General features: G+C 43.6%; 1 protein-coding gene across 1 annotated transcript; it reads right to left on the minus strand.

The window, feature by feature from the left end:
• Positions 1-423: 423 nt before the first annotated feature.
• SERP2 (stress associated endoplasmic reticulum protein family member 2) lies at positions 424-27960 on the minus strand. The gene is given in 2 exon segments (XM_073580476.1): positions 424-525; positions 27877-27960. Coding segments are annotated over 2 exon segments (186 nt in total).

Consider the following 27960-nt stretch of genomic DNA (forward strand, 5'->3'; position numbering starts at 1 on the left):
GTCCGAGAACAAAGTTGACAGCACTAGGATGTATCACACAGGTATGTGAATGTATCCTCATGCTGTCTTTTGTGTTAAAGTGATAAAGGCTAGATACAGTCCTAGGAGACCTCAGAGTGCTGTACACATTTTTTTTCTGTGCAATTGTAAGATTTGGAGTACTTTCTAGTAAAGGCAGATAGATTTTCTGCTAATTGAATTTCCCAAGCAAATTCAGCCAAGCTAGTGAACTCCAATTTCAGAAGATTCGCTCATCATTAGTAAATGGTAGCATGTTCACCCTACAGTTAGGAACCATCCAATATTCAATATGCAGCTATATAAAAATCTACATCTTCTCCTCACTTGACATATTCACTCAAAAAAGAATGATTTTTGGAAAGTCAAAAGCCACTGACATCTCATGTTAATTTTGTTATGCTCTTAAGTCTGTATTTTCTTTATGTTCATACCTGATCCACAGACAACAAAGACAAACAATGCCAGTAGCCAAGGTCCTACAGGATATTTCTCTTCTTGTGGTCTCTAAAATGTTGAAAAAAAAAAAAGAATTTGAGAGTAAAAATTATTCTGTTTCTCCAAAAAAAAGCATAAAAAGCGTGAATAAAATTCCACTATCATGTATGTATTGAATAGCATTTCTGATATTAATTACCCTACAAGTAGAAAGCCATTAATTGGCTTCTTCTGTCAAGTTATTAATCATTATGTTTTTTATCCACTTTATGACTGAGCCAATTTTAACTTTAATGACCAGGCCAAATTTTTATAAATCTGACCAGTGTCACTTTAACCCCTTGACGCCGAAGCCTGTTTCACTTTCCTGACCAGGCCAATTTTTGTAATCCTGACCACTGTCAATTTACGAGGATTTCACTGATTCTGATATTGTTTTCTCGTGACATACTGTATTGTACTTTATAATAGTGGTAATATTTCTTCGGTATGACTTGCGTTTATTTGTGAAGAAAGCGGAAATTTGGTGAAAATTTGGAACATTTCGCAATGTTCAAAATTGTATTTTTTATGCCCTTAAATCAGAGAGTCATATCGCACAAAATGATTAATAAATAACATTTACCACATGTCTACTTCACATCAGCACCATTTTTAAAATATAATTTTTTTGTTAGGAAGTTATATGGGTTGACCAGTGATTTCTCTTTTTTACAACAAAATTTTTAAAACCATTTTTTGGGACCACCTCACATTTGAAGTGACTTTGAGGGGCCCATATGACAGAAAATACCCAAAAGTGACACAATTCTAAAAACTGCACCCCACAAGGTACTCAAAACCACATTCAAGAAGTTTATTAACCCTTCAGGTGTTTCAGAGGACTTTTTGGAATGTGGAAGGAAAAAATAAACATTTATTTTTCTTTCACAAAAATTTTACTTGAAACCTATTATTTTATACGTTTGCAAGGGGTGTCCTTTTCAGAAGTGCACAAAACTGTGGCCGACGGCACTTTTATGCAATCTTAAAAAGACGGACACCGCTGGATCACAGGTCACATGGCGTCCACAGTGCCTCCATCTGCCTTATGCGGAATCTTCCGCCGGGTGTTCTGTCTGAATTACCATATGTATTTCAGAGATTTACATGGAAACCCCGATGTAAGCGCTCAGCGTAGAGCGCAGGATAAATGTGCGCCAAGCCTAATGGTACCGTTACACCTATCTATGCACCAGCGATCCCGACTAGCGATATGACGCTGTCAGGATCGCTGGTGAGCTGCCACACAGGCAGATCTCACCAGCGACATAGCAGCGCTCGGGGGTCACTACTTACCTGTCAGATGCGGCGATCCTGCGTCCTCCCGCCCGCGTCCACGCGTCGCTCGTCGGCGCCACAGGATGCCCAGCAGGAAGTGGCCGACGAGGAATGGTCCAGGAGCTTCTCGCGCGATCAGCGATAATCAGCGGGGGAGCCGGTCGGAGGTAAATATCACATGCAGCGATATCGCTAGCAATATCGCTGCAATGTCACAAAATCGGTGACTTTACAGCGATATTGCTAGCGATATTGCAGTGTGTAAGGGGGCTTTACTGCGATCTTTGTGAGGCAGAATGAAAAAATCAACAGCTTGTGAAGAATTGGTTTTATTCAAATTTTACGATGTTCCTCGTGTGGTATAAGTGATTAGGCGACTTTATTCTTCGGGGTGGTGCGATTACAGTGATACCTGATTTATATCAAGTTTTAACCCCTTCACCCCCAAGGGTGGTTTGCACGTTCATGACCGGGCCAATTTTTACAATTCTGCTCACTGTCCCTTTATGAGGTAATAACTCTGAAACGCTTCCATGGATCCCCGGTAATTCTGACATTGTTTTCTCGTGACTTATTGTACTTCATGTTAGTGGTAAAATTTCATTCAAATAACTTGCGTTTATTTGTGAAAAAAATGGAAATTTGGTGAAAATTTTGAAAATTTCGCAATTTTCCAACTTTGAATTTTTATGCCCTTAAATCACAGAGATATGGCACACAAAAAACTTAATAAGTAACATTTCACATATGTTTACTTTACATCAGCACAATTTTGGAACCAAAATTTTTTTTTGTTAGGAAGTTATAAGGGTTAAAAGTTGACCAGCGATTTCTCATTTTTACACCATTTTATTTTTACAGACCACATCACATTTGAAGTCACTTTGAGGGGTCTATATGATAGAATATACCCAAAAGTGACACCATTCTAAAAACTACACCCCTCAAGGTGCTCAAAACCACATTCAAGAAGTTTATTAACCCTTCAGGTGCTTCACAGGAATTTTTTGAATGTTTAAAAAAAAAATGAACATTTAACTTTTTTTTCACAAAAAAATTGCTTCAGGTCCAATTTTTTTTATTTTACCAAGGGTAACCGGAGAAATTGGACTGCAAAAGTTATTGTGCAGTTTCTTCTGAGTACGCTGATACCTGATATGTGGGGGGGAACCACTGTTTCAGCGCATGCAAAATTGGCTGGAATTCAGATCGGATGCCATGTCACGTTTGGAGAGCCCTGATGTGCCTAAACAGTGGAAAAACCCCCACAAGTGACCGCCATTTTGGAAACTAGACCCCCCAAGGAACTTTTCTAGATATGTGGTAAGAACTTTGAACCCACAAGGGCTTCACAGAAGTTTATAACGCCAGGGCGTGAAAATGAAAAAATCATATTTTTTCCACAAACATGATCTTTTAGTCCCCAATTTTTTTATTTTCCCAAGGGTAACAGGAGAAATTGGAACCCAAAAGTTGTTGTCCAATTTGTCCTGAGTACGCTGATACCCCATATGTGGGAGAAAACTACTGTATGGGCACACGTCGGGGCTCGGAAGGGAAGAAGTAGTGACGTTTTGGAATGCAGACTTTGATGGAATGGTCTGCAGGTGTCATGTTGTCTTTGGAGAGCCCCTGATGTACCTAAACAGTGGAAACCCACCACAAGTGACCCCATTTTGGAAACTAGACCCCTTAAGGAACTTATCTAGATGTGTGGTGAGCACTTTGAATCCCCAAGTGCTTCACAGAAGTTTATAACGCCCGGGCGTGAAAATAAAAAATCATATTTTTTTTCCATAAAAATGATGTTTTTTCCCCCAATTTTTTATTTTCCTAAGGGTAACAGGAGAAATTGAACCCCAAAAGTTGTTTTGCAATTTGTCCTGAGTATGCTGATACCCTATATGTGGGGGGTACCGTTTGACTTTTTCAACGCAGAATTGGCTGGAATTGAGATCAGACGCCATGTTGTATTTGGAGAGCACCTGATGTGCCCAAACAGTGGAAACCCCCAATTCTAACTCCAACCCTAACCCCAACACACCCCTAACCCCTAGCCCTAACCTTAGTTGTAACCCTAACCCTTGTAGATTGTAAGCTTGCGAGCAGGGACCTCACTCCTAATGTCACTGTTTGAATTGTCTTAACTTGTATTGAATTTATTGTCTGTACATGTCCCCGCTTAATTGTAAAGTGCTGCGGAATATGTTGGCGCTATATAAAAAAAATTATTATTATTATTATTAACCCTAATGGGAAAAAGGAAATAAATACATTTTTTTAATTGTATTATTTTTCCCTAACTAAGGGGGTGATAACGGGGGGTTTGATTTACTATTTATGGCGAGTTTTTATGTTTGGCAGCTGTCATACGCTAAAATACACTTTTTATTGTAAAAATAGTTTTTGCATCACCACATTTTGAGAGCTATAATTTTTCCATATTTTGACCCACCGAGTCATCTGAGGTCTTATTTTTTGCGGGACGAGTTGACGTTTTTATTGGTACCACTTTTGAGCACGTGACATTTTTTGATCGCTTTTTATTCCGATTTTTGGAACGCAGAATGAACAAAAACCAGCATTTCAAGAATTTCTTTTGGGGGGTGCGTTTTTACACCGCTCCGCGTGCGGTAAAATTGATAAGGCAGTTTTATTCTTTGGGTCAGTATGATTACAGCGGTACCTCATTTATATCGTTTTTTTATGTTTTGGCGCTTTTATGCAATAAAAACAATTTTATATAAAAAATAATTATTTTTGCATCGCTTTATTCTGCGAGCTATAACTTTTTTATTTTTTCACTGATGATGCTGTGTGGCAGCTTGTTTTTTGCGGGACAAGATGACATTTTCAGCGGTACCATGGTTATTTATATCCGTCTTTTTGATCGCGCGTTATTGCACTTTTTGTTCGGCGGTATGATAATAAAGCATTATTTTTTTATTTGTTTTTTATTTTTATTTTTTAAGGGGTTCACTAAAGGGGTTAACTAATGGGACAGTTTTATAGGGCGGGTCGCTACGGACGCGGCGATACTAAATATGTGTGCTTTTATTGTTTTGTTTTTATTTAAAAAAAAATGAATTTATTAGGGAATTTTTTTTTATTTATTTAGCGAATTTTTATAAATTATTTTTACACCTTTTTTTTTACTTTATTACAGTGTCCCAGGGGGGACATAACATCGCTGTGACAAATAAGCGATCTGTCACAGGCAGTGCTGCAGGTTTCCTCATCGTGCCGCTTTGCAGGCATGAGGAAGCCTCCTCCCTGCAGGCCCCCGAAGGTCCCCGCCACCATTTTGGATCCGGGGACCTGCAGGGAAGGAGGCCCCTGCAGCAGCGCTGCACATTGCGCTGCTGCGGGGGGTCTCAGTGAAACACGGAGGGAGCCCCCTCCCTGCCGATGCTTCCCTAAACCCCGGTACACTGCAATCGTGTTTTGATCACAGTGTGCCACGGCTTAACGTGTCTGGGGGCGGTCTGTGACCGCCCCTGACACATAGTGCCGGGTGTCAACTGTGATAATCAGCTGACATCCGGCCGCGATCAGCTGCGCTCACCACGTGAGCGCCGCTGATCGCTATGACGTACTATCCCGTCCATGGGCATAGGGGCCCGGGTCCCATGGACGGGATAGTACGTCAGATGTCAGAAAGGGGTTAATGTTTGGCTGCTGTCACACACTAAAAGACGCTTTTTATTGTGAAAACTAGTTTTTGCATCACCATATTTTGAGAGCTATAAGTTTTTCATAATTTGGCTGACAAAGTTATGTGAGGGCTTGTTTTTTGCTGGACGAGCTGGCGCTTTTATTGGTAGCATCTTCGGGCACATGACATTTTTTGATTGCTTTCTATTCTGATTTTTGGAAAAGAGAATAAACAAAAAACAGCAATTCAGGAACTGCTTTTTATTTTAGTTTTTTTAAACCGTTCCCTGTGTGGTAAAATTGATAAGGCTGCTTTATTCTTTGGGTCAGTACGATTACAGCGATACCTCATTTATATTTTTTTATGTTTTGCCATTTTTACACAATAAAAACTATTTTATAGAAAAAAATATTATTTTTGCATCGCTTTATTCAGGGAGATATAACTTTTTTTATTTTTCTGCTGATGGAGCTGTATGGCTGCTTGTTTTTTTGCGGGACAAGACAATGTTTTCAGTGGTACCATTTTTATTTACATCAGTATTTTTGATTGTGTTTTATTGCACTTTTTGTTCGGCAGTATGATGATAAAGCATTTTTTTTATTTGTTTTTTATTTATTTTTTTACGGTGTTCACTGAAGGGGCTATCTAGTAGGACAGTTTTATAGAGCAGATCGTTATGGACGCAGCAATATCAAACGTGTACTGTTGAGGACAGAGCAGAGTACTGCAGTGCACAGGCACTGGGAAAGGTCAGAGAGGTCCGGCGTCTGCGCACTGCAGTATTTTACTCTGCTCTCAACAGGGCAGATAAAGTACGCCTGCGCAGGATCCGCGGCAGAAGTAAGGAGGAGGGCGTCATCTCTAGAAGATGGGAGGCGCCGGACCGGACTCCGGGGTGAGTATAATCTAACTCTTTTTTTTATCTTTCATGTTACATCGGGGGCTTATCTACAGTATTACAGAATGCTGTAGATAAGCCCCTAATGGCAGTGGCCACATCTTATATATGAAAAATGAGGTGACAGATTCTCTTTAAGTTAGTAGTAAACGTAGGTCAATATGCTTTTTTTGTAAAAATATTGTAGTTTTGGCAAAAATGTTGAAAAGTTCACAATTTTCAGACTTTCAATCTTTATATCCTTAAACCAGTTAGTCATGCTGTACAAACTAATTAATACATTTCTCATATGTCTACTTTACCTTCTGCATCATTTTTCAAATGCCATTGTATTTTGTTAGGATGTTAAAGGGTTTAAAACTTTTGCAGCAAATTTATAATTTTTAAAAGAAATTTACAAAACCTGTTATTTTTAGGAACCTATTCAGATTTAAATGGACTTTGTAGGGCTTATTCCTTGGAAAGTCTCCAAAAGTGACACCATTTTAAAAACCGCATCTCTCAAATACTTCATAACTGCTGTTAGAAAATTGTTTAACCCTTCAGGTGCAAAGTCAAATAAAAAATAAAATTGTAATTTGTACTCTAAAATGTTGCTTTATCCTTATTTTTTCACTTTTACAAGGAATAGCTTAAGAAAATAGATCCAACAGTTAATTACCTATTTTCTTCTGAGCGCGCACTTGTTACCGCCACTGATAAACATAAAGCCTGAAACAAAACTTCCATTAATCCACATTGACTCAGTTCCCAATAACAGCACTCACTGTTTACTCCCCCCCTCCAACCCTAATTTAGTAGTGTTAAGAATGTTGTTCTACAGTTTTATAAAGCTTAGAATATGACAAGGAAGATACTGTATACTTTTCCATTTATTCTTTCACACGCACCCCCCTGCGAGGGGATTTCTATGCTTTAAGTTTTAAAATGATGTTTTCTCTGATAAAATGTTGTTTTAGCTCCAAATTTGTAATTTTCACAATGGATAATAGGAAAAAATGGACCCCATAATTTTTTATGCAATTTCTTCCGAAAACGAAGATACCCCATATGTGGTCAACGTGAATAAGAATGTTTGGGAGATAGAATGAACAAAAACCAGCAATTCATGAATTTCTTTTTGTTCGGGGGATATTTATGCCATTCCGTGTGTGGTAAAATTGATAAGGCAGTTTTATTCTTTGGGTCAGTACGATTAGAGCTATTCCTCATTTCTTTTTTTTTTATATTTGTGCGCTTTTGTACAATACAAACTATTTTATAAAAAAAAATTCTACATTACTTTATTCTGAGATCTATAACTTTTTGATTTTTCCGCTGATCAAGCTGTATGGCAGCTTGTTTTTTGCGGGACAAGATGACATTTTCAGCGGTACCATGTTTATTAATATTTGTCTTTTTGATCGCATGTTATTCCACTTTTTGTTCGGCGGTATGATGATAAAGCATTGTTTTTTGCCTTTTTTTATGGTGTTCACTAAAGGGGTTAACTAGTGGGACAGTTTTATAGGTTGGGTCGTTACGGACTCGGCGATACAAAATATTTGTACTTTTATTTTTTTTCATTCAAATATTTATTTAGAGATAGAATATACGGTATATTGATTTTTTATTTTTGTTTTTTTAAAAATATTTTTACAATTATTAAATTTTTTTTTTTTTTTTTACTTTTTCTAACTTTTTTTTTACTTTGTCCAACTATGGAACAATCATTTTTTGCAGGCTGATCGCTTCTATAGCATGCAGATGAAGCAGCATTGCACTGACAGAGAGACATGATGATCATGCACTGCGCATGATCAACAAGTTTCCTAGCTCTTGGGACCTGGATGTCATGCCATGGGGTCTATTCACACTAGTCTGGATGTGCCAGTCAGTTTTTTGTCTTTTGTATATTAGCTTACTGACCGAGCACTCCGCCCTCCACCAGGTGATGATTTTAACTACAGCAGGTCCCTACTTACCCATAAATGCCGGCATTTCTGACAGAGGTGTCCACGTTCACCCAGGAATTCAGACATCAGCCTTAGAGAGGTATTCACACAGTGTAGGTACCCATCAGATTTTGAGGCCACCTTGACGTTGGTTGATGGGCAGATATAATTTGGCCAAGTTATATGCTAAGCGTCTCATATTTTTTCTTAATACTCCATAGCTGTATTGCTGTTCAATTTTCATATATTCTATATTGACATGCTTTAGTATGATAGAGTGCAACCTTATTTTGTGTATTGTATATGGAGGTAGCTCCTCATGGTATGCACCTATTCACACTAGTATGGATGTGCCAGTCAGTTTTTGTCTTTTGTATATTAGCTTACTGACCGAGCACTCCGCCCTCCACCAGGTGGTGATTTTAACTACAGCAGGTCCCTACTTACCCATAAATGCAGGCATTGCTGACAGAGGTGTCCACGTTCACCCAGGAATTCAGACATCAGCCTTAGAGAGGTATTCACACAGTGTAGGTACCCATCAGATTTTGAGGCCACCTTGACGTTGGTTGATGGGCAGATATAATTTGGCCAAGTTATATGCTAAGCGTCTCATATTTTTTCTTAATACTCCATAGCTGTATTGCTGCTCAGTTTTCATATATTCTATATTGACATGCTTTAGCATGATAGAGTGCAACCTTATTTTGTGTGTGTAGCAACCATAAAACAGCTGACATCAACCCCAAACCTGGGCAAGTGGGAAGAGCTGGTCAAAGCTCCAGAATTGGTACATCTAATAGATGTGTCTTTTCTGAGGCACCTGCTGGCTACTATTTTTAAGCTGAGGAGGGCCAAAATCTATGGCCCCTTCCCAGTCGGACAATAACAGCCCTCAGCTCTCTGCTTTAGCTTGGCTGGTTGTCAAAAATGGGGGTGACCCCATGCCATTTTTTAAAATTTATTTAAGTAATTTAAAAAAACAGCATGGTACCCCTCTATTCTTGATAACCAGCCATGATAAAGCTGACAGCTGAGTGCAGCAGCCCACAGCTGTCTGTTTTGCCTGCCCTGGTTGTCAAAAATAAAAGATACCCTATGTAACTTATTTATTGCACAGGCGCCGGCTGATGAATACTCCTATTAGCCTTGCTTGCTCTGGCGGCTATCAGCGAGAGCAGGTGTAATGTGATGAGAGCAGTATTCTCTTCAGCTGATGCCAATGACTAGCTGTAACCTTTTTACCTCCGCTCACATGCTGTCACCTGACAGCTTGGGAACTGCAGTGTTTTGACTGTAATGAACTTACCACCAATCAGAGCAGCCGGTGTTTCTCACAGTGTCACACAGATGATAGCTTGGGAAACACACTTCCTGGCGAAGTCTGTGTTCAGAGTCCGCGCACGGACACTACATGTTCAGTATGGACCCCAAACTTTACTGTTCAGGTTCGGCCACCACTAGTGATGATCATATCGACTCACATAATTGGGTCGATGACATGACAATTATGCTTAACAGCGGTTTCTTGTTTCTTTGTTCATTTTACCTCCCAAATAGTGTAATAAATATTGACCAAATATTTGCATGCACCACAAAATGCTACCAGTGAAAATTACAGTTCGTCACACAAAAAATTACCGCTTGTGCAGCTACACTGATGGAAAATTGTGAAACATGGCTCTCAGAATATAGCGACATAAATACAAATGATATTTTTTTTCAGCTATGCATACATTGTTTAAAACTAATAAAACATAAATAAAACTATAAAAATGATCTATGTTCATATTCATACTGAACCACAGATTACAACCAACACTCTATTTGTGCAGCACATAAAACATTTACATTGTTTATACTCCTCCCAATAAAGAATTTATAAAAATTTCTTAATGTTATATGTACCTGGAAATTATTCCACAGAAAAATACAAGTCATTCAGAAAAAAAACAAGCCCTCATATGCTGGAAAAAAAGTTCTGGGTCCTGGAATGTCAGATAAAAAAGATAAAGATAGTGAGGGGCACTAAAAGACCAAAACTGGCAGTGAAAGGAAAGCGCTACTAATACATCTGTCAACAACAGAGACTCCAAGAATAGGGACATTCTACATGCTTCCCAAAATCCACAAATCTGGAAATCCAGGAAGACCAATTATTTCATGTGTGGGCACCCTCACTGAGCAGGTATCTGGATGGGTAGAGGGTATTCTTAAACCACTGGTGAAGGATACATCCAGCTACATTCAGGACACAACTGACCTATTGAATAAACTAGCAGCAATAGGTCCTCTACCAGAAGGAACCATCCTGGCCACCATGGATGTGGAATCTTTGTACTCTAATATCCCACACCAAGATGGTTTAAATGCCTGCAAATTCTTCATGGAAAACACAGGGACTGATGCTGTGGTGAAACTTATAAAATTCATCCTCATCCACAAATACTTTGAATTTGACAACAGGATCTATCTACAGGAGACTGGCACAGCTATGGGAAGTAAAATGGCTCCACAGTATGCAAATCTTTTCATGGCAAAGCTTGAAAGCGACTTTTTGTCCTCATGCCCCATCAGGCCCCTGACCTACTACCGCTTCATTGATGATATTTTAATCATCTGGACGGAGTCTGAGCAACAGCTGAAGACGTTCCACGAAAAGTTTAATCAATTTCATCACACCATCAATTTAACACTCAACTACTCCAGTACTGAGATTAATTTTTTTGGACACCATCATTAAGCTAAAAAACAATGAAATAGAGACATCCCTGTATCAGAAGCCAATCGACCGTCCAACATACCTTAAATGGGACAGTTTCCATCCAAAACACATAAAGAACTCTATTATCTATAGCGAAGCCATCAGATACAATCGTATATGTTCCAACCCCATGGATAGAGACAAACACCTTGGTCGCCTCAAAAAGACCTTTTTGAATCAGGGTTACCATCCAAGAACAATTGAAAACCAAATTACAAGAGCCACCAGATTGTCAAGGAATCACCTGCTAAATTACAAAGCTAAAGAAGAAAATAACTGAGTGCCTCTAGTAGTCACCTACAACCCAAATCTGGAGGTGCTAAGGGGAGCTGCACGGAAATTACAACCTTTACTACAAAAAGATGCCCGATTGAAATCCATTTTTCCAGACCCCCCACTGCTGTGTTTTAGGCAGCCCCCAAATTTAAGAAGCATCATTGTCAGAAGCTCCCTGTCCTCTCCAACAGCTGCAGGAACCTTTCCTTGCAACCAGAAAAAATGTAAAACCTGTCCATTTATAATGACCACGGACAAGATAAAGATCCCCAACTCACATCAGGACTACAAGATCCCAGGTACTTTCAGCTGCATTACATCTAATGTGGTGTACTTAATTATTTGTACTAAATGTCCAACTGGGGGTCTGTATGTGGGGGAGACAGGGCAAAAGCTTTAGAACAAGGATGAATGCTCATCGTCACACAATAAGAGAAAAAAGAATGGATCTACCTGTGGCAAAACATTTCTGTATCCCTGATCACAGCAGCGTGGATATGAAATTACTGGTATTGAAAGGTAACTTCAATTCTCAGAGAGAGAGACGAGTTTGGGAGTACAAATTTATGACGAACTTTGACACTGTCAGTGCTGGAATGAATGTGTCGCATGGATTTATGTCTTTTTACATCAATTAAGGAATTTCCTTTTAAAACCGTGTGGGGGCATCACAACACAGAACTAGACCCCAATCAGAGGACCAAAAAACATCCGGACTCCTTATCTATGAACTGGTCCAATGTTTATATTTATGTTTCTCCCTCTCCCATATTGATAGTTCTGCTTCACGTCACTTGTCTTATCTATTGCATTTTTTCTTGGCTGTATTGTGCATAAATATGTGACTTCAGATTTTGTATTAGTCTAGCCTGATGAAGAGACCTGAGTAGTCTCGAAAGCTTGCAATGTGTTACCATCTTTTCAGTTAGCCATTAAAAGGTATCAACTACTGAGGACTCTCAATCCTGAATATTTTTCTGTCAACAACATAAATTTTGTAATATAGATCAATTTCCTAGGTCATCACATTGAAACTAGCCAAACACTAGACCACAAGGTGCAGAGGTCTACAGACCAAAACCTCCTCAAACCAAAAGTGACTTCCTGTTCACTGTCACAACTAGAGTTCAACTTTCATTTTCAAAATTATTATAAAGTTATTATTTAACTCCATTAACTATCATGGCTGCAAGAGTGGACATGTGATGGTGAGAGATGGATCCAATACAGCAGGAAATCTTGTAGTCCAGGAATCTGTATGATGCTGGAAGCCTCTTTTGCAAAGCTTCTTTACACGTGAGGCTTATAGAAGTATTCCCATCTATTAAGGTATTGATGTCATTATACTGTGTACCCACTTCCTGAACATTGGGTGGACTGATCACTGGGAAACCCAAGGATCTTGATACTGGATGGGCCACCATGCTGCTTTACTGCTGCATCCCTAGAATAAGGCAGAGCTGCTGTCTACTCAGATGAACCTCTAATCATTCATCCTAATGGAGCTCTCCCTGTGTAAGGGGGTCAGGGCTTAGCCCCTTTAAATGTTGATGCTATTATTTACATGTACTGTACATAATTGCCATATTTGTATGAGTCGCGTATATACATGTTTATTATTATACTAGCTGAAGAGCCTAGCGCTGCCAAGGCATAGTAGCTAACTGTGGTTAGTTATAGCAAATTATAATTATCCTCCATCCCATAGTCCCATGCCCATATACCCATCATACATATCCACGATCCCATAGGCCCGTGCCCATATACCCATCATACATATCCTCCATCCCATAGTCGAGTGCCCATATACCCATCACACATCCTCCATCCCATAGTCCCATGCCCATATACCCATCATACATATCCGCCATCCCATAGTCGAGTGCCCATATACCCATCACACATCCTTCATCTCATAGTCCCATGCCCATATACCCATCATACATATCCTCCATCCCATAGTCCCGTGTCCATATACCCATCATACATATCTGCCATCCCATAGTCCCGTGTGTAATGAACTCATTTTCGGCTCCACCAGTTGAGAGTTCCCCTTCCGTTCTCCCTCTGGTGGTGACAAGAGGTAGTGAGGTTGGTTTAAGTGGTAGTGATCTGCCACCTGATGAGGAAGATAACGATTGGATCTCTGGAGTATCAGACTGGATATAAGACAGCCGACTCCCTATCCTGGTGCTGGTGATTCAGTCTGCTTCTCAGGTCCTGGACTTCAGCTCTCTTCCAGTCTTCTCAAGTTAAGTTTGTTTTTTGCTAATGTTCACACTTGCGCTTGTTGGTCAATTCAGTTTCTTGTGTAATGAGTAGAGTTGAGCGATACCGTCCGATACTTCAAAGTATCGTATCGGATGGTATCGGCCGATCTTTAAAAAAAGTATCGGTATTGCCGATTCCGATACCGGAAGTCCCATTCAAGTCTATGGGACTTCCGGTATCGGAATAAGAAAAACCCTTTCCTGCCCTTGTACAGCCTCTCTGGGGTCTGTACGGGCCTTTCGGGGGGCTGTGCCGGCCTGCCAGGGGGTCTGTGCAGGCTCCGGTGGTCTGTGCCGGCCTGCCGGGGGGCTGTGCAGGCTCCGGTGGGCTGTGCCGGCCTGCCGGGGGGCTGTGCCGGCCTGCCGGGGGGCTGTGCCGGCCTGCCGGGGGGCTGTGCAGGCTCCGGGGGGCTGTGCCGGCCTGCCGGGGGGCTGTGCCGGCCTGCCGGGGGGCTGTGCAGGCTCCGGGGGGCTGTGCTGGCCTGCCGGGGGGCTGTGCCGGCCTGCCGGGGGGCTGTGCAGGCTTCGGGGGTCTGTGCAGGCATCGTCCGATGGGACTACAAGTCCCATCAGGCGATGCGTGCTACCATGACAGTGATTGACACATTAGCCAATGATGGGACAGTAGTAGTCCCATCATCCGGCTAATGTGTTAAATGTTAAAAAAAAAAAAAAAAAAAAAATTACTACATACATACTACATGCATGCTACATACATACTACATGCTACATACATACTACATATATACTACATACATACTACATACATGCTACATACATACTACATGCATGCTACATGCATGCTACATACATGCTACATACATACCACATACATACTACATACATGCTACATACTACATACATACTACATACATACTACATGCATGCTACATACATACTGCATACATACTACATGCATGCTACATACATACTACATGCATGCTACATACATACTACATGCTACATACATACCACATACATACTACATACATGCTACATACATACTACATGCATGCTACATGCATGCTACATACATGCTACATGCATGCTACATACATGCTACATACATACCACATACATACTACATACATGCTACATACTACATACATACTACATACATACTACATGCATGCTACATACATACTGCATACATACTACATGCATGCTACATACATACTACATGCATGCTACATACATACTACATGCTACATACCACATACATACTACATACATGCTACATACATACTACATGCATGCTACATGCATGCTACATGCATGCTACATGCATGCTACATACATGCTACATACATACCACATACATACTACATACATGCTACATACTACATACATACTACATACATACTACATACATACTACATGCATGCTACATGCATGCTACATACATACTACATGCATGCTACATACATACTACATGCATGCTACATACATACTACATGCTACATACATACCACATACATACTACATACATGCTACATACTACATACATACTACATACATACTACATACATGCTACATACATGCTACATACATGCTACATACATGCTACATACATACTACATACATACTACATGCATGCTACATACATACTACATACATACTACATACATACTACATGCATGCTACATACATACCACATACATACTACATACATACTACATACATACTACATGCTACATACATACTACATATATACTACATGCATGCTACATACATACTACATGCTACATACATACCACATACATACTACATACATGCTACATACATACTACATATATACTACATGCATGCTACATACATACTACATATATACTACATGCATGCTACATACATACTGCATGCTACATGCATGCTACATACATACTACATACATACTACATGCTACATACATACCACATATATACTACATACATACAATACATTCATACAATACATACATAGACATACAGTACATATAACATAGAGTAACATACTTACCAATACTTGTCACATTGTTCCCCGAAGCCATTGTCTTTTCCGGAATAAATATTAACATAACAAACCACAAAAATACTCACCCACGATCCGAAGCAGTCCACGAGTGTGTCCCACGACGATCTTGGGTAGAGAACGGCAGCATCAGATGATGCTGCCGTTCTCTACGGGCTGCAGGAATCCAATGACGGAAGGTAGGTATCCTTCCGCACTGTATTCCTCCGCCACTTAAAAAAAAAAAAAAAAGTCCCTAGTCTCACTTTATGCCATTGCTGTGTGGGAATTTCCCACGCAGCAATGGCATAAAGTGAGACTAGGGACTTTTTTTTTTTTAAGTGGCGGAGGAATACAGTGCGGAAGGATACCTACCTTCCGTCATTGGATTCCTGCAGCCCGTAGAGAACGGCAGCATCATCTGATGCTGCCGTTCTCTACCCAAGATCGTCGTGGGACACACTCGTGGACTGCTTCGGATCGTGGGTGAGTATTTTTGTGGTTTGTTATGTTAATATTTATTCCGGAAAAGACAATGGCTTCAGGGAACAATGTGACAAGTATTGGTAAGTATGTTACTCTATGTTATATGTACTGTATGTCTATGTATGTATTGTATGAATGTATTGTATGTATGTAGTATATATGTGGTATGTATGTAGCATGTAGTATGTATGTAGTATGTATGTAGCATGCATGTAGCATGCAGTATGTATGTAGCATGCATGTAGTATATACACTCACTGGCCACTTTATTAGGTACACCATGCTAGTAAGGGGTTGGACCCCCTTTTGCCTTCAGAACTGCCTCAATTCTTCGTGGCAGAGATTCAACAAGGTGCTGGAAGCATTCCTCAGAGATTTTGGACCATATTGACATGATGGCATCACACAGTTGGCGCAGATTTGTCGGCTGCACATCCCTGATGCGAATCTCCCGTTCCACCTCATCCCAAAGATGCTCTATTGGATTGAGATCTGGTGACTGAGGAGGCCATTTGAGTACAGTGAACTCATTGTCATGTTCAAGAAACCAATCTGAGATGATTCGAGCTTTATGACATGGCGCATTATCCTGCTGAAAGTAGCCATCAGATGTTGGGTACATTGTGGTCATAAAGGGATGGACATGGTCAGCAACAATACTCAGGTAGGCTGTGGCGTTGCAACGATGCTCAATTGGTACCAAGGGGCCCAAAGAGTGCCAAGAAAAAATTCCCCACACCATGACACCACCACCACCAGCCTGAACCGTTGATACAAGGCAGGATGGATCCATGCTTTCATGTTGTTTACGCCAAATTCTGACCCTACCATCCGAATGTCGCAGCAGAAATCGAGACTCATCAGACCAGGCAACGTTTTTCCAATCTTCTACTGTCCAATTTCGATGAGCTTGTGCAAATTGTAGCCTCAGTTTCCTGTTCTTAGCTGAGAGGAGTGGTACCCAGTGTGGTCTTCTGCTGCTGTAGCCCATCTGCCTCAAAGTTCGACGCACTGTGCGTTCAGAGATGCTCTTCTGCCTACCTTGGTTGTAACGGGTGGCAATTTGAGTCACTGTTGCCTTTCTATCAGCTCGAACCAGTCTGCCCATTCTCCTCTGACCTCTGGCATCAACAAGGCATTTCCGGCCACAGAACTGCCGCTCACTGGTTTTTTTTTCTTTTTCGGACCATTCTCTGTAAACCCTAGAGATGGTTGTGCGTGAAAATCCCAGTAGATCAGCAGTTTCTGAAATTCTCAGACCAGCCCTTCTGGCACCAACAATGATGCCACGTTCAAAGGCACTCAAATCACCTTTCTTCCCCATACTGATGCTCGGTTTGAACTGCAGGAGATTGTCTTGACCATGTCTACATGCCTAAATGCACTGAGTTGCCGCCATGTGATTGGCTGATTAGAAATTAAGTCTTAACACACAGTTGGACAGGTGTACCTAATAAAGTGGCCAGTGAGTGTATGTAGTATGTATGTAGCATGCATGTAGTATATATGTAGTATGTATGTAGTATGTATGTGGTATGTATGTAGCATGTAGTATGTATGTAGCATGCATGTAGTATATATGTAGTATGTATGTAGCATGTAGTATGTATGTAGTATGTATGTAGTATGTATGTGGTAAATATGTAGCATGCATGTAGTATGTATGTAGTATGTATGTAGCATGTATGTAGCATGTATGTAGTATGTATGTAGTATGTATGTAGTATGTATGTAGCATGCATGTAGTATGTATGTAGCATGCATGTAGTATGTATGTAGTATGTATGTAGTATGTATGTACCATGCATGTAGTATATATGTAGTATGTATGTAGCATGCATGTAGTATATATGTAGTATGTATGTAGTATGTATGTGGTATGTATGTAGCATGTAGTATGTATGTAGCATGCATGTAGTATATATGTAGTATGTATGTAGCATGTAGTATGTATGTAGCATGCATGTAGTATGTATGTAGTATTTTTTTTTTTTTTTTTTTTTAACATTTAACACATTAGCCGGATGATGGGACTACTACTGTCCCATCATTGGCTAATGTGTCAATCACTGTCATGGTAGCAGGCATCGCCCGATGGGACTTGTAGTCCCATCGGACGATGCTTGCACAGACCCCCGGACATCAGCACAGCCCCCCGGCAGGCCGGCACAGCCCCCTGGCAGGCCGGCACAGCCCCCCGGCAGGCCGGCACAGCCCCCCGGCAGGCCGGTACAGACCCCCACAGGGTGCACAGCCCCCCGGCAGGCCGGCACAGCCCCCCGGCAGGCCGGTACAGACCCCCACAGGGTGCACAGACCACCGGCAGGCCGGCACAGCCCCCCGGCAGGCCGGTACAGACCCCCACAGGGTGCACAGACCACCGGCAGGCCGGCACAGCCCCCCGGCAGGCCGGTACAGACCCCCACAGGGTGCACAGACCACCGGCAGTCCACACAGCCCCCCGGCAGGCCGGTACAGACCCCGGGCAGTCCACACAGCCCCCCCGGCAGGCCGGCACAGCCCCCCGGCAGGCCGGCAGAGACCCCCGGAAGGCCCGAAATGACGGCGCATCATGATGCGCACACACCGCGCATCATGATGATGTCAGTCTGTCAATCAACTTTGAACTTCCGATTCCGATGCCGAATTCCGATATTGAAAAAATATCGGAAGTCGGTATCGGAATTCCGATACAGCAAGTATCGGCCGATACCCGATACTTGCGGTATCGGAATGCTCAACACTAGTAATGAGCCTGCCCCTGCTGGGGCTATGCTGAATTTCCACTCCTATTTATCAGTATTTGCCAATCTGCTTTTTGTCCCTTATTAGATTGGCCTCTTTTTGCTCTGTCTCAGAATATTTCAGAGTGCTGATATAGGTGCAGAAGTCTAGTGACTTCAGGGTTAATTTTGCTATCAGAAGTGTTGGACAATATTTTTGTAGGTTTTTTTGGCAGATTGCATACAGTGTCTTTCCTTTCCTGTCCTTTTTAGTTAGCCGGGCTCCATCGTTTGCTCAGCCTATTTTCCTGCCTTTGTTTGTATTTTCATCTTGTTTCACCGTCAATACATGTGGGGGGCTGTCTTTCCTTTGGGGTCTGCTCTGGGGCAGTTAGTTTTCCTCTTTTCCTGCTTTAGGCTTATTTAGTTCTCCGGTTGTGACGAGGCGTCTAGGACCATCGTAGAAAAGCTCCACGACTGCTGCTAGTTGTGCGGTTAAGATCAGGGATCTGCAATCTGCATAGTTACCAACTTCTCTCGTTTTCTGAGACTTAGCTTGTTGTCTTTTTTTCCCTCCTCGGTGACCCATTCATAACACCCGTGCCCATATACCCGTCATACATATCCTCCATCCCATAGTCCAGTGCCCATAAACCCATCACACATCCTCCATCCCATAGTCCCGTGCCTATATACCCATCATACATATCCTCCATCCCATAGTCCAGTGCCCATATACCCATCACACATCCTCCATCCCATAGTCAACTATTATGACATCATAATGAGCGATGGGGCTTGCAACCTATGATGACATCAGCGTCACCATGGCAACCATTATGACATCATAATGAGGGGCGGGGCTTGACACACACACTTTTCCCCATTATGTAGATAGGGGCAAAATTGTTGGGTGAATTGGAATGCGCGGGGTTAAAATTTCACCTCACAACATAGCCTAGGACACTCTTGGGGTCCAGATGTGTGACTGTGCCAAATTTTGTGGCTGTAGCTGCGACAGTGCGGATGCCAATCCCGGACATACACACATACATACATACTCACACTTGAGCTTTATATATTAGATTGTATGATATGTAAGCTAGGGACAGTGCAGTTAGGGAAAAGGGCCACTAGATGGGGGCATCAAGTACACTGCATAGGAAGATTTAGTTGTAGGACACTTAGAGGTTAATTCTAGGAGTGGTAGCTGGGGAATAAGTGAGAGAGATTTCCTGTATATAGTCAGTCAGGCATGGACCCCTGTGTGCTACTCAGGGTGCCTCTGGCCTGGGCTGCTTAGCTACCATGAAGCATTCTGAAGCAGAAGCCCAGCCATCCTAGGAAGAGAGTGGGAGTAATAGGAGGGAAGAGAAGAGTTAAGTGCACAGTATCTGCAGCAATGTAGTGAAGAGTGAAGAATTTACAGAAGTAGTTTGGGTACAGAAGACGTTAGAGTGGGCCACTGTGAAAGTGCACGGACAGGATAACCATTGAAGGGGTGGACAACCTAGTAGATAGTATTTCCGTGTCTGGGACGAAGTTTGTTTCAGGGAGATATATTGAAGTGACGTTTTCACCGGGCTCCTCGTCCCGTTATATCTTTGTGGCCTGTTCCTGTGAAGCAGAAGAAGTTAGGGAAAGACGAAGAAAATGCATTGCTGGTACTGTGACAAGTGTGCTGGAAGTATTATGGATGTGCTGGGTTCTGAAGAAAATAAATCTGTTTTGTTTAAAGTTGCTTTGGACTCTGTCTCCTGTCTTTTGAATGCAAGGAAGAATGGGGGAAACAGCAGTGAAGAAGCAGCTGCCAGCACAGTAAGTACGGAATGTGCTGACATGACTACAACCCGGTCACTGTTTTACACCTGTAAGGATAGAAAATGTTCTGGAGAACTCAGCATGACAGTGATTATAAAATCATCAATGGGTGCTACTTTCCAGAAAAAACACAGCTGGCGTAGAACCTCTTTGCTAGGTTGAAAGCCCCTTTGAACAGTTTATGGGCACTTTGCAGTCCAATAGTTCTGTCTATGACAGAAGCTGTGTCCTACTTTGGAGGTAGATGTGGACCCCCTTAGCTCTTAGGCCTCTGTGCGGCGGCACAGGTTGCAGCAATGATGTGCCCATCCTTGATATAAATGATACTGTGCACCACTGTAGGGTCGGTGGGCCGGACTGGGGGGGTGGTCCCTCTTTTACCGCGCAGAGACGTAACAGAGACAATTTGGAGGAAGGTTTCAGGTGCAACAGGTCCAAGTTTTATTCTCTCGCCGTCCACCTGACGGCCTCTCAGCACACCGCAATTCTCTTCAAGGCCCTCCGATTACAATACACATTACACACCGTACTCTTCACCAGGGACGTATATGTACGTACCGTCCCTTTCCGCTTATTGACGCTCCTGACAGGTCCGTCACTGTGGCCGCCTTAGGCCCGTAAACCAACAGCAATTTTATTGGTCAGACGTCTTCCTCAATACGGTATGTTTTATCTATGTGCCTCGTCTATATTGCGGTCTTCGTGTCAGGACCACCCCCCTGACTTTCTCTCGCTTCTGTCTCCCTGGTTGGGTTTTCCTCACAGTGCCACAATTGTCACATTGTCCTCGTCACTTGAGCTCCCCCCTGGGGACTGGAACTTTCTGGAACCCTCCTGTCCAATTTATATCTTTCCCGGTTCCCTTTAACTCCGCCCCATGACCAACGGTTTCTTAAGCCCTAAGCTGATGTCAAGTCCTGTGCTCACACTCCTCCCTGCCCTCTAATGGTCAACCCAAGGTAGTGCACGTCCACTACACTTTCCTAGCTGTTTCCCCACTGTAATAACTTACACCTGTCTAAACTGTGCAAACCTTCCTTTCTCTATTCTGACAAGTCCGTCCGTCAGGTCACCTTTCCTACACTTCTCCTTCCTTTGTCTATTGTCGTCCTCGACAATCGTAATCCCTGCCTTCGTTGTTCTGAAGCTTACCCTACCTTCTGTTGTCGGACCAGCTGTTGGGCCATACCCACCATCCACGGGGGCCGAACCAAACCGGGAGCACCATGCTCCGAGCAGCCTACTGCTACTCGCCGGCGCGCATGCCACATGACAACGTCTTTCAAATTGGCTAGGTACACCTGGATTCTCTTTCCAGCGTGTACCTTCCCCTACTCTCCCCTTCTGTCACCTTCCACTATCCGGTACGCCATGATCGAGGCCTTACACCTACCAGATCATTGTCGACGTCCGCCTTCTTCCTTCAGGGGTGTCCGTGGTGTCAGGGACCTGACCTAGGGTGACTGTCTTTCTCACGTCTTCCATCTCTTTGACTTTCTTTTGGTTACACATCATGGTCGGTGTCTCGGTCTCCCAGACCTTCCCAACACATAGACCCCTGTGGATCTCACACTTCCCTTTGGTCGCTCAGACCCTCTCTTACCCGGACCTGTTGCATTTTCTTGTGCATGTTATGCATCAAAACAACTTTACAATATCACAAGTACCCCATTTTTAAATTTTTTTTTTCTTTTTGCTAGTGCTTTAAAACCAACATATAATAAAACATAAACATAGCAGATTTTCTCCCCCTTCCTTTGACCTGGACACTCCCTCTCTTCTTCATATCCCCGCTCTGTCAGGCTAACAAGTAAACGTAGACTATCCTGTAAGAGGAACATAGAAAAACAAAAACAGAAACCACAGATAAACAACATTTTTTTTTAAAAATCTGAACGCGAACTGTCCTTATGACCTGCACAACAGTGCAACGAACTCCCGACAGTCCAATTCACTTTCCGGTGACTGGTAGCAAGGAATCCCTGTCTCTAATCTTCCCTTCATCTCTAAACTCCTGGAACGCCTGGTCCACTCCCGTCTTATCCGCTATCTCTCAGAAAACTCTCTTCTCGACCCTCTCCAATCCGGTTTCCGCTCTTTACACTCCACTGAAACTGCCCTCACTAAAGTCTCTAATGATCTGCTAACAGCTAAATCAAATGGTCACTACTCCATGCTAATTCTCTTGGATCTCTCTGCAGCATTCGACACTGTGGATCATCAGCTCCTCCTAACTATGCTCCGTTCCATTGGCCTCAAGGATACCGTTCTCTCCTGGTTCTCCTCCTATCTCTCCGACCGCTCCTTTACTGTATCTTTTGCCAGTTCCTCCTCCTCTCATCTTCCCCTTACTGTTGGGGTCCCCCAAGGATCGGTTCTAGGTCCCCTCCTCTTCTCCTTGTACACTGCCCCTATTGGTCAAACAATCAGTAGATTTGATTTCCAGTACCATCTCTATGCTGATGACACCCAATTATACGCTTCTTCTCCTGACATCACGCCAGCCTTTCTAGAAAACACCGGCGATTGTCTAAACGCTGTGTCTAATATCATGTCCTCACTATATCTGAAACTGAACCTGTCAAAGACTGAACTCCTGGTGTTTCCTCCCTCTACTAATGTACCTATACCCGACATTGCCATTTCTGTGTGTGGTTCCACTATTACTCCCCAGCAACAGGCCCGCTGTCTTGGGTTCATACTTGATTCCGAGCTTTCCTTTGCCCCCCACATTCGATCACTGGCTCGCTCTTGTCATCTGCACCTCAAAAACATTTCTAGAATTCGACCTTTTCTTACCTTTGACTCTGCAAAAACTCTTACTGTTTCTCTTATTCATTCTCGTCTCGACTATTGTAACTCTCTTCTAATCGGTCTCCCTCTTACCAAACTCTCCCCCCTCCAATCTGTCTTGAATGCTGCAGCCAGGATCATATTCCTCACCAATCGTTACACCGATGCCTCTACCTTGTGCCAGTCATTACACTGGCTACCCATCCACTCCAGAATTCAGTATAAACTTATTACCCTCACTCACAAAGCCCTCCATGGCTCAGCACCACCCTACATCTCCTCCCTTGTTTCAGTATACCACCCTACCCGCGCCCTCCGTTCTGCTGATGACCTGAGATTAGCATCCTCAATAGTCAGAACCTCCCACTCCCGTCTCCAAGACTTTACACGTGCCGCGCCAATTCTTTGGAATGCACTTCCCAGGTCAATACGATTAGTCCCCAATCCCCACAATTTTAAGCGTGTCCTGAAAACGCATTTATTCAGACTGGCCTATCGCCTCAACACATTAACCTAATCTATCCCTGTGTGGCAGAGCCAAAAGTTTTACCATAACCAGGTTCCCCGCATCATGTTCCCACATGCTTTATGCCTCCATTAGCCCTCTGTGTCTGTACTGTTACACACTTAACATTATGACTGGTCCATACAATCAGGGTAACTGTTACCACCCACCTTTCGTGTCTCCCTCTTTCCTCATAGACTGTAAGCTTGCGAGCAGGGCCCTCTTTCCTCTTGGTATTTGTTATAATCTACTGTATGTGATTATTGTTATGCTGTAATGTCTATTGTCTGTACAAATCCCCTCTGAAATGTAAAGTGCTGCGGAATATGTCGGCGCTATAAAAATAAATTTATTATTATTATTATTAATCCCCACAGCCGTGGAGCTCCTGGGATACAGAGAGTGTCCTACAGTTCTTCCTACGGGGGCTTGTGTTCTTCAGGCTCCGCGAGCACGGCTACTGCATAGTAGCCGCGGGGACAATGCTCCTTATAATAGGATACTAAGTCCCCCTCCTGCAAGGCCCGGCCATGACGGACAGAAGCAACGTTGATATAAACCTTCTGGCCGGTCACAAGATCTCGTATGAACCTGTATCCTCTGGGTATGTTCGTATACACGAGCCATCCCAGGGATCGTGTGGCTGCCATGCCAGCCTCTCCTTTGGTGTGAAGCAAGTTCCACACCTCCTGCTCCCGGGCTTTCTTTTTCTTTATAACCCCCGCGACCCAAACGGAGGGTCCGGCATAGGCCCCGGAGTCCGATGGGCGGGATTTAACCGAGGGTGCTGGCGGAGCAGAGGCGGCTGATGATGCCTGCGGCCCAGCAGCCGCTGGGACCAGGTGGCGAGCAGGGACAGCCGTATTCCTCGCTGAACGGGCCACAGGAACCGACACATAGGCCGCAGCCGGCTCCAACTTCGGCATAGACGCGGTCACAGGGTGGGCCGCATCCGGGTCTTCAGCCGGAGCCGGTATAGCAGAAGTAACAGCCGGCTTCGGAGAAGATGTCACTTCTGGCAGGGGGACACAACAGCATCTTCTGGTGACAGGTTCCGCACCAGCGACACCGAGCATGGTGTCGCCGGGCGGGGTGGCTCGGGATTAGGGGCAGAGGCCCCGCTCAGCTCCGCGTAGACCGTAGGGCCTTCCCTGATCAGGCTCTACGGGACACAGGATGCTGCGGGCTGCGGCTGAATGGTGGGGGCCGCTTGTGGAGCCACTGATGGGACCGGGGGAACTCTCACCTTCCCCAGCACCGTGGCCTCCATCACGTTATCACACGGCTCCTCCTGCAGTCTCCGCTCTTCACCCCGCCGTCAGACGGGGCTAGCCTCCAGGTTTAGGAGCTCCGCGGGCAGGTTCCCTGCTGGTATCTTCAGTGGCCGCTCCCCCGCTGGCTCCGCAAAGGTTCCACTTCTCCGCTCAGCATCCAGCTTCCTGCCTGTGACTCTGAGGAAGACGTTTTCTGACGTGACTCAACCTCCCGGCGCCACCGCCACTCCAGGCACCCGATGCCCCGACATCCACAGCGCCGCATATTGTCCGATGGGCAGCACTCGAATGGCGCCAGGCAGCCGCAGCCAAAATTTTCCTTTATGCCACTCCTTCTGTGGGGTGGGGCATCAGCAGGCCTTTCCACCCACCTGTCAGGGTCCAGTATGTGGAGGTGTCGGCCTCCTGATACATATTTCTGTCCCCAGGGATACGTAGGAGAGGGCCCCAGTCCATTGGGGACAACGGCAAACACCTGGATCTCTCCTCTGCGCTGAAGTAGCACCGCCATCTTGCTCCAGACCTGGTACTGCCCCAGTTCCTCTGCTGGCAACGCAGATGCGCCACAGCACTCCCAATTTGTAATCCACAGGTTGGTAATTTGTAATCCACAGGTGTTTACAATCCAAACAGAGCAGTCCAAGTCCGTGTCCATTCCTCAGAGGCAGGCTTGCCGCAGAAGATATTGTATTAGCAGCATTGATCCTGCCGACTACGCCAAGTGTAGGGTCGGTGGAATGGACTGGGGGTGGTCCCTCTTTTACCGCGCAGAGACATAACAGAGACAATTTGGAGGCAGGTTTCGGGTGCAACAGGTCCAAGTTTTATTCTCTCGCCGTTCACCTCACGGCCTCTCAGCACACCACAATTCTCTTCAAGGCCCTCCGATTACAATACACATTACACACCGTACTCTTCACCAGGGACGTATATATACGTACCGTCCCTTTCCGCTTATTGACGCTCCTGACAGGTCCGTCACTGTGGCCGCGTTAGGCCTGTAAACCAACAGTAATTTTACTTGTCAGACGTCTTCCTCAATACGATATGTTTTATCTCTGTGCCTTGTCTATATTGCGGTCTTCGTGTCAGGACCACCCCCCTGACTTTCTCTCGCCTCAGACCCCTGGTTGGGTTTTCCTCAGTGCCACAACTGTCATAGTGTCCTCATCACTTGAGCTCCCCCTGGGGACTGGCACTTTCTGGAACCCTCCTGTCCAATTTTTATCTTTCCCGGTTCCCTCTAACTCCGCCCCCCATGACCAACGGTTTCTTAAGCCCTAAGCTGATGTCAAGTCCTGTGCTCACACTCCTCCCTGCCCTCTAATGGTCAACCCAAGGTAGTGCACGTCCACTACACTTTCCTAGCGGTTTCCCCACTGTAATAACTGACACCTGTCTAAACTGTGCAAACCTTCCTTTCTCTATTCTGACAAGTCCGTCCGTCTGTCAGGTCACCTTCCCTACACCACATACACAAAAGTCTTAGCTACAGATCTTAATGACAAAGCTCCCATGAGGCATAGGATGCATCCACTTACCACATCTGTGAAAATCTATATATGCTATATCAGGTCGGAAACCTGAGGTTCTCTGCCTATTGGGGAACTACTAGTGACATGACAGCCAATTGCATGACAACAGGTCAAGTGAACAGCTGGCTGCCATCTGATGACAGCTCTGTCTAATGCTCCAGACACAAAGTACCAATCAATGAACACTAGAGTGATCTGGTAATTTAGTACACACTGCATCCCTATACTGTGACATGAGGACACAATGCACATAAATCTAAGGAGTAGATTTGTCAACGCTCCATGTATCAAGCAGAACAATAAATAATATTTGTGGTGTGAGTAAACTCCAGTCTACAAAGTATACAAGAAGTTCTGACACTCGCTTTGCTTCCTTTTACAAAGGGCACATTGCACTTCCGCACTTAGCCAGAATATACTCTGGGAAAGTCTCCCAGCTTATACTTTAATATTCCAATAGGTTTCCATTCACTAGATGAAGGTCAAAAGTGTGTTCTTCTATTATCCGTATGTATACTGTTTATTTAACTGTATAGGAAAGCAGAAAGTTTTAATTTTTTTTGCCACGAGTCCAGATGGTGGATGAATGTCTAGGCTTCCATCCAGACTGGGGCCACTGTTGGGCATATGCCTCATGAGTGTATACACTCGACAGCAATATATGTTTTATAGATATATCTACCTGTCCACCATAGGGACCCATTGCAAAAAAATATATCAAACGTACAACTGTCGGATATGTATTCTCAGTCGCCATTTTATACCTTTACAGGGGGATCACTATTCACTGTTAATTATTACATGTGATGCGACCATACATTCCAATATTGTACTGTAAGTTTGCTTTTTGAATGATTTTATCTGTACTTGGATTTTCATATCCTTGTTCACATGTCCGCTAACTGTAAATTGCTATGATTATGTAACTACATTAATTCATATGACATATTTAAGGGGCATATTTTATTTGCTGCATATCAGTTGATAAAGACTTGTGGACCGGCTGCGTCACGTCCTAAACTTATGTATCATGTTACTTCAATAAAGAAAAAAAAACGAAGTCAGGATTTATTGTATATTTCAACAATGCACACAAAGGCGGGCGACTCCACACACACTCACGGCGTGCACCCAGATCATGTCACATGACGTCAGCAGCCCCCATGTCTTTCCTCACCAGGGTCTTGGCTACGTTTGCTCTCTGCGTGATGTTTTTGCTGTGTTTCTCATTAGCCACCCGGATCCTTTACTTAGCCACCAT

Source organism: Dendrobates tinctorius, unplaced genomic scaffold (assembly GCF_039654945.1).
Source record: "Dendrobates tinctorius isolate UK_male_01 unplaced genomic scaffold, ASM3965494v1 ptg000064l, whole genome shotgun sequence".
Classification (NCBI taxonomy): Eukaryota; Metazoa; Chordata; class Amphibia; order Anura; family Dendrobatidae; genus Dendrobates; species Dendrobates tinctorius.